The sequence below is a fragment of the Glycine max genome, chromosome 2, assembly GCF_000004515.6.
Source record: "Glycine max cultivar Williams 82 chromosome 2, Glycine_max_v4.0, whole genome shotgun sequence".
Classification (NCBI taxonomy): Eukaryota; Viridiplantae; Streptophyta; class Magnoliopsida; order Fabales; family Fabaceae; genus Glycine; species Glycine max.
The window spans coordinates 34,239,691-34,248,798 of NC_016089.4; the positions used below are offsets into that span (position 1 = coordinate 34,239,691).

At 37.6% G+C, this 9,108-nt stretch overlaps 1 protein-coding gene across 1 annotated transcript; it reads left to right on the plus strand.

Moving 5' to 3' along the window:
* The first annotated feature begins 8,121 nt into the window (after positions 1–8,121).
* On the plus strand, positions 8,122–8,820 carry LOC106797536 (uncharacterized). Its single transcript, XM_014772262.1, has one exon. It carries the CDS (start codon positions 8,122–8,124, stop codon positions 8,818–8,820), a length of 699 nt encoding a protein of 232 aa, XP_014627748.1.
* Positions 8,821–9,108: the final 288 nt, after the last annotated feature.

A 9,108-nucleotide genomic window follows, 5' to 3' on the forward strand; every position in this document is an offset into this window, starting at 1 on the left:
AAGGAGGGAATGGTGAGAATCCTGAAACTGGCCAAATAGAAGGCTAAAGGCCCAAGTGGAAAAGGACGAATGCCTAAGTGGAGAAGGACAAAGCCCCCGAGTGGAGAAGGATGAAGGCCCAAGTGGAGAAGGATGAAGGCCCAGAGGAAGAGACATTATCAAGACTATTAATTGTTGGTGAAGGCCCAGATTAATTTGAAGGCCCATAATAAATATGTTCTATTTTTATTAATAATTTTTATTTATTGTAATTTAGGCCCAAACTGTTTAGAAGGCCCATGTCTATTTTTATCTTTTTGTTCAGATACGCTATAAGTATTGGTTTTTGTTTTCAATAAAAAACTTTTGGCATTTTGATAAAATTTGGTGAGAGTTTCTCTCTGGGTTCCTTGTTGAACTAATTATCAGACTTATCAAGGTAATCCTTGTGGCGTCTACCCTGACTTATCTTCCTTCATCGGAAGTGGCGTCTACCTTGACTTATCTTCCTTCATTGGAAGTGGCGTCATCCAAATCTTCGTAGCCTATATCAAGCGATCCGCTCCTAGTCAGGTTCACATCAGCTCGTGACAGCCGTCTTCCAATATGACTTTTTGCGCTAAATGGTTTACTTGGGCTGAGCGGTTCTGACTCGTTGACCTAGGAGGTCATGCTAAGTGCGACACTTCAGTTCATGAATTCTCTTCCAGGCCTCTACTACAACTCTACATAAAATATAAGAAGAATTACTCTAAAAATCATTAGCTTTGGCATCTTCTAGATAAAAACTCAAAAGAAGCTAAGTTCCTATTGTTTTAACACAAAATAAGCAATAAAAGAGAAAAAAAATGAGATAAATGTTATGAGATTTCAGTATACAAAGGCATTTGATCGTGACCACATTTGTATTTTGAACAAACCACAAAAGCCTATAGAGTATGACGATTATTAATCAACTTCCAACCAACTTTGAGAAAGAAAGCTTTATTGGTTGTCTTGGCCGAGCGCAAGCCCAAACCCCCAACCCTATTCGACTTGCAAAGATGATTCCAGGCTAAAGTATGAACTTTTCTAAAATTATCCCCATCACCCCACACAAAAAAGCGACATTTCTATCAATAGCATCACACAAGGAAAAAAAGAGAAAGGTCGATAGCATGACGTAAGTGGGGTAAGCCTGCAAAACAACTTTAGTGAGGGTTACCCTCCCTTCCATGGAGAACATATTGGCCTTCCAAGAACTTAGCCTCCTTTTCACTTTGTCCAAAATGAAGCTGAAAATGTGTTGGTTGACTTTTTATGCAAAATCGGGACTGCTAGATACTTGCCTAGGTTGTCAGTACATTGGAAGCCACTCATGGTCTCAATATCTTGGTTAATTTTCTAACTAACATTTCTAGAGAAGAAGATATGGGACTTCTCAGCACTAACTTTAGCCCCAGAACTCACACATAACAGATTGAGAGTGAGCTCAATAACATCAATCTAGTCAGGTGAGGCTTCAACAAAGACGAGAATATCGTCTACAATGGCTAGGTGCGCAATAAAAGAAACCCCTTTTATTTAGTTGAATTGGTTTCCAAGCTTTGTTATTTACCGCTAGGTTAATAAGATGAATTGTTGGTTCTTTTCGTATAAATTTTGCTACTCTTAATCCTGCACAAGATAAAAAAAAAAACAGAAAAATAAAAAACAAGCACAACATAGCAAGATCCAAAGATTTATGTGGTTCGGCAATGTGCCTACATCCACGGGAAAGTGCAGCTCATCATCATCACATTGATCATGAAATTACAAGTTCAATACAAGTAGCAACTAGCTTTGATCTCTCTTGGTTTCTTTCTAACAAAACCTCTCTGAATCACCTAGCTCACTATTTCCTCTTGAACTCTCTGTTTTCTGCAACAACTTTGATTTCTCAGCCTCTCTATTTTCAGCCCCTCTCAAAACCACCACACCCCATATATACATTACATGATCAAGAATATATATATATATATATATATATATATATATACACTCTAGCTATGCTTTGGTGCCAAAACCAATTCAGTTATCATAACTAAAAAATAGTTATGACAACACCACTTTAAAGCCTTCTCACTAGTGCCAATTGTGATTTTGAGTCACACACCACAAATCTCCACCTTGACTCCAAATCAGCAAGTGTCTATCTTGTGATTCAGGGCTGCACTTTTACCAATCTGCTTTAGGCATCATCGAAATTGATCAAGTCCAGGTAGTGCTTGAACTTGACACTAGAGAGGGACTTTGTGAACATATCAGTCAGGTTTTCTTCTGTTGAAACCTTCTCCACCTTCACCTTCTCAGATTCAATCACATCTCTGATGAAGTTTCACATCTATGTGCTTTGTCCTCTCATGGTACATTTGGTGATTGGCTATGTGAATGGCACTTTGACTGTCACAGTGAATTGTAACATAAGCTTGTGCTATTCCAAGTTCATTAATCATACCTTTAAGCCAGATTGCTTCCTTTACTCCTTCAGCTAGAGCCATGTATTCTGCTTGAGTTGTTGAAAGAGCAACAACTAATTGTTGATTTGCTTTCCAACTGATTGTTGTACCAAACAAAGTAAACACATATCCTGTTAAAGATTTCCTTGTGTCTACATTTCCTGCAAAATCTGCATCTACTTAGCCTGTGATTGCTGCCTCATGTGCTGTCTTCTTGTACCTTAATCCAGCTTTCAAAGATCCATTTAGATACCTTAGTGTCCACTTCACAGCTTCCCAATGTGCACTGCCAGGATCTCCCATGAATCTGCTTATAATACTTACAACATGAGCCAAGTCAGGTCTGTTGCAAACCATTCCATACATTATGCTTCCAACACCACTGGCATAGGGTGTTTGATCCATTTCAGACCTTTCTTCAGTTGTTTCTGGTGCTTGAATAATAGATAGCTTTGTATGATGACCAAGTGGTGTGCTAACAGGTTTGCTTTGATGCATCCTAAAGCTTTCCACCACTTTCTTGAGGTAATTTCTTTGGGACAGGAATAGTTCACCCTTTGCTCTATCCCTATGAATATCAATCCCGAGTATTCTTCTAGTTGACCCTAGATCTTTCATCTCAAATTCTGTGTTCAAGCTTTCTTTGAGTTTCCTAAAGAACACACACTTTCACCTTTTTCAGGATATATACACAGTTATCATATCTGTTTCTAATGAAGCCATATCTGATCAAGAACTCATCAAATTTCAGGTACCACATTCGAGGACTTTGCTTCAGTCCATAAAAATATTTTTTCAGCAAGCACACCTTGTTCTCCCCTTCTTCAAAACCTTCAGGCTGGTTCATGTAAATGGTTTCCTTCAGATTTCCATGGAGAAAAGCTATTTTAACATCCAGCTGTTCAAGTTCCAAATCATACTGATTTACCAGACCAAGTATGATTCTAATTGAGCAATGCTTCACAACTGGTGAAAAAATCTCATTGTAATCAATTCCTTCAACCTGTGTAAAGCCTTTTGCTACCAATCTTGCCTTGAATCTAGGCCTTTCTACTCTTGGAATGCCTTCTTTCTTCTTGAAAATCCACTTACATCCAATGGCTTTTTGCTTCTTGGGTTGATCCACAAGTATCCAGGTCTTGTTCTTTCTCAAAGATTCCATTTCTTCACTCATTGCCTGAAGCCACAGTTGGCTGTCTTCACTTTCAATTGTTTTCCTCTAGGTCTTTGGTTCTGAATTTTAAATCTCCTCAACAACACTCAAGGCATAGAAGATAATATCAGCATGACCATACCTCTTTGGAGGCTTTATCACCCTTTTTTTCTCTATCTCTAGTCAATTGATAATTGGACAAGTCATGCTGAGTAACCAGCTCTTCATTATCTCTAGCTTCTGCTTGAACAGAGTGATCAATAACATTTCCATTGTCATGATCTGAAATCTCAAAATGCTCCACCTCAAAATTGGTATTCTCACTACTTGAGTTGTTATCCTTTTGCTCTTTACTTAGCATTGCCATTCCGCTCTCATCAAAGGTTACATCCCTGCTGATGATGCATCTTGTCTCACTCGGTTCCAATTTCCACAACTTGTACCCTTGAACTCCTTCAGGATAGCCAATGAACACACACTTTACAGCCTTTGCATCCAGCTTTCCTTGTTTAACATGAGCAAAGGCCAGTGATCTAAACACCTTTAATTCTGAGTATTCAGGTGGTTCACCACTCCAAGCTTCCATTGGTGTCTTGAAATCTAAGGCTGATGAAGGACATCTATTAATCAAATATGCTACTGTGTTTGCAGCTTCTCCCCAAAAGGTCTTTGGCAGTCCTACACTTAGAAGCATGCACCTCACTCTTTCCAAAATGGTCCTATTCATTCTTTCTGCCAAACTATTAGGCTGTGGAGTGTGAGGGACTGTTTTATGCCTTTTGATGCCTATTTTCTTGCAAAACTCGTTAAACTACTCTGAAACAAACTCCAGGCCATTGTCAGTCCTTAAAACTTTTAATTTTGTACCAAGTTGATTTCCAACAAGAGTATGTCATTCTATGAATTTTTGAAAAGCTTCTAACTTATTTTTCAAAACATACAACCATACTTTTCTTGAGAAATCATCTATGATGGTGAGAAAGTATGAGCTTCCACCATGGGTTTTCACTCTAGATGGTCCCTATAAATTTGAATGCACATACTCAAAAGGCCTAGATGAAACATGAATACCCGTGCCAAAGCTTATTCTATGTGATTTACCAAGCACACAATGATCACAAAATTCAAGTTTATCTAGTTTATCACCATCTAACAAGTTTTGCTTCTCAAGTTCATGTAATCCTCTTTCACTAACATGGCCTAACCTCAAATGGCAGAGTTTTGTTTTATCAATCAATGTATTACTAGCTACCGATGTATGTCCAACAATAGTGGAACCTTCAAGAATAAACAAGCGATTACTTTTATTCTTGTTACCCTTAGCTATGATTAAAGATCCATTTGAAATCTTAAGAACACCATTTAAAATTCTAGTTGAATATCCTAGATCATCAAACATGTTTATGGAAATAAGATTTCTTTTGAGTTCTGGAATGTACCTTACATTTTTCAGTAGATACTCTCTATTATCAAACATCTTCAATCTCACAGTTCCAATGCCTTGTACCTTGCAAGGATAGTTGTCTCCTAGCAGAACAGCTCCTACTGGTTTCAGTTCCAAGGTTTCAAAATAGTCCTTTCTCGGGCTGCTGAGATATGAGCATCCAGAATCCATAATCCATTTTGTTTGTGTTTTGGTATTGGAAGCTACTAAAACACCTGCACTCTCACAACCTTCAGAGGCTTCAACTATGTCATCAGAGTCCAAAGATCCTTTCTTGATCTTGTCTGAGCAGTCTTTCTTGAAATGACCAGTTTTGTGACAATTAAAGCATTTGAACTTTATTTTCTGGCCATTCTTTGAATCCCTTGACCTTGATCTAGACTTCTTTCCTCTTGTTCCCTTCTTTTCACTCCTTCCCCTTGAAATATTCAGGCTTTCACCATTATCCTCAGATTTGGAGTCTTGCCGTTTTTGCATCTCCTTGGTCCTTATTGAGGTCTGGACTTCTTCTAGGGTAATGTCTTGATCTTTGCCATAAAGAATTGCATCCTTGAAATGTTCAAAGGATTTTGGTAAGGAATTCAGAAGCAAGAGAGCTTTATCCTCTTCTTCAAGCTTTACTTCAATATTTTCCAAATCATTAAGAATCTTGTTGAAATCAGCCAATTGTTCAGTGGCTGTTCTTGACTCTGCTATCTTGAAGGTGCAGTTGTTGCTTCAAGCATAGCCGATTTGCAAGGGACTTTGTCATATACAATGAGTCCAGTTTCAACCACATTGAGGCTTCTGTCTTTTCTCTTGCAACTTCTCTTAAAGCTTTATCTCCAAGGCATAGAATGATTGCACTTCTGGCTCTATCAATCATCTTTGATTTCTCCTTTGAGCTTAGAGATTTAGACATCTTTTCTTCTCCTTTAAGAGCTTCTGCACAGTCATGTTGAATCAAGATTGCTTACATCTTGATTCTCCATAACCTGAAGTCATTTTCCCTTGAAAACTTCTCAATATCGTACTTTGTTGTTCCCATCTTTCTTTATCTTGATTCTTGTCCCCACAGACGACGCCACTTGTTGGTTCTTTTCGTATAAATTTTGCTACTCTTAAACCTGCACAAGATAAAAAAAAATAGAATAACAGAAAACAAGCACAGCAGAGCAAGACCCAAAGATTTACATGGTTCGGCAATGTGCCTACATCCACGGGAAAGTGCAGCTCATCATCATCACATTGATCATGAAATTACAAGTTCAATACAAGCAGCAGCTAGCTTTGATCTCTCTTGGTTTCTTTCTAACAAAACCTCTCTCAATCACCTAGCTCACTATTTCCTCTTGAACTCTCTGTTTTTTGCAACAACTTTGATTTCTGAGCCTCTCTGTATTCAGCCCTTCTCAAAACCACCACACCCCATATATACATTACATGATCAAGAATATATATATATATATACACTCTAGCTATGCTTTGGTGCCAAAACCAATTCAATTATCATAACTAAAAAACAGTTATGACAACACCACTTTAAAGCCTTCTCACTTGTCTGCATTTTTATCCGAGTGTGGAACAGGAAAAATGAGGAAAACAGACTGTTTTGTTTATCTGAACTACTTGAACCATGTAAGTATCATCTAAATGAAGAAAAACTTGAGTGAATTGTATATCCCCAAATTATGATTTTCATGGTATCTTATGGTTACTGCATTAAATTGTTGTCAGAACCCTTTTCTACTTGTTTTAGCCAGTAGCAATTTGTCCTTGCACCTTGCGTATTGACTTGTCTGTGTTATTTTGATACTTATGTCCAAAAATGTTTTCTTTAATTGGTTATTTCATATTATTTCTTCGATTTTTAAAAAAGAAAGTCGTGGACCATGATATATTACTTGAGCTGCTGCTGCTGCCAATATTCCACTCAATTAAAATGTCACACTTCCCCTTTGATTTTCCTTTTCTGGCCTATAGGTGTGTAGGTTGGTAACCAAAGGATGAGAATGCGTATCCAAAATGTACTCATATAGGTTTTGGTCTTGTTCTTGGGGAAGATGAAAAAAAAATTCCGACTCGCAGCAGAGAGGTTGTTCGATTGATTGATTTACATGATGAAGCTAAAAGACGCTGTAAAACTGCCATTCTTGAACTTGGTGAAATTTCTGCATGATTAAGATTTATTAATGTTGCCTATTTTAAATTTCATTTAGTTAGATTCTAGGCACTGGACAATTAATTTTCCAGATCCTGTGTTCTCTTAGATACAGCTAAAGATTGGTCTGAGGAGGAGATCGAGTAAGCATTCGAGGCAATTGATTTTGGGGCTGTTAAGTAAGCTCCTTTAACTCTATTTTCCCCCTACTTTTGAGCAAAATCAACATTTTGTTTAGTCTTGCTAAGTAGTAGACACGTGATTTGGCTAACAAATTCCTGTTGACTGAATTTTAAAAGCTTATATATACTGGGTATTTTATATTGTGGGCCAATGTTCTTAATCCTGTTGATATATATTAATTTTTACTGAGGTTTTTGATTAAATATGCTTACTGTAACCGATGAATAGAATATATTGCAACTGAAGTAAAGCATATGACTTTGGCTATGTTGTTAACATTTTTGTGGTTTTAGTAACATGGTTTTGCTTTGACTTGATATACCTTTCACTTGCAATTTGCTTGAGCAGTTATGCCTTTGTTGGGAACACTAAATGACTCGTAGGCTTGTATTTGTTAAGATGTGACTGTTGAAACTGTCTAACAAACTATAGTAGATAAGATTTTTATGCTATTTTTTAGGAAAAATAAAAGTCATGTTGACTGATAGGATAAAGCAGTTTTGATCCTATTCTCTAGGCATGATCTGTTAGTGGTGTTATATTTTTGTTTGCAGTTACTATCTTTTCCATGTTTTTAAATACGTTGCTTCATATCAGAATAAAACAAGCCTTTGCAGTCTCAATTTCTTTCTTTATGCTCCCTTTCATTCTTTAATATTTCTGCCTGCTGTTATTAACAAAAAAACAACAAATTGGTATCTAGAGCTTTTATCTTTAAGGGATCTGTGAGTTGAGAGAAATCGCAATGGAGGGAGAAACATCATACACAGTAGGTTCACCACTAATTTTTGATGGTGAGGAGTACGAATTATGGGCTACAAGAATGACCGCTCATCTTGAAGCTTTGGATCTTTGGGAGGCAGTAGAAGAAAACTATGATGTTCCTGAACTACCTTTAGATCCAACGGTGGCTCAAATGAAGAATCACAGAGAAAGGAAGACCAAAAAGGCTAAGGCTAAAAATTGCCTTTTCTCTGCTGTGTCAAAAATTATTTTTACAAGAATTATGAACTTCAAGTCTGCCAAACAGATTTGGGATTATCTCAGATCCGAATATCAAGGCTGTGAAAGAACCAAAGGCATGCAAGTACTCAACTTGGGCAGAGAATTCGAGATGCAGAGCATGAAAGAGATTGAAACAATTAAAGGCTACGCTGACCGGCTGTTAGGCATAGCAAATAAAGTGAGGCTTCTTGGGAAGGACTTTCCTGATGAAAGAATAGTGCAAAAAATCCTAGTCACTATAACTGAGAAGTATGAATCGAAGATATCAGCATTGGAGGAGTCTAAAGACCTGTCAACCATCACCTTGGGAGAACTCATAAATGCTCTACAAGCCCAGAAGCAGAGAAGAATGATGAGGCAAGAAGAGGTGGTACAAGGTGTGTTTCATATGAAAGCACAAAATTCAAGAGATGGCAAAGACAAGAAGAACAACAAATAGAGGAACAAAAAACCAGAAGGCTCCAACAAGTAGCAAGGTGAGACCTTTCCTCCATGTCCGCATTGCAAAAAGACAAATCACCCTGAAAGAAAATGTTGGTGAGGCCAGATGTCAAGTGCAGAAATTGTGGCAATATGGGACATGTAGAGCGAATATGCAAGTCCAAATCAAAGGAAGCAAAGGTGGTTGCAGAGGAACGAGAAGATGAGCAACTCTTTGTCGCAACATGCTTTGCCACAAGCAATAGTTCCAGTGATTCATGGTTAATAGACAGCGGCTGCACAAACC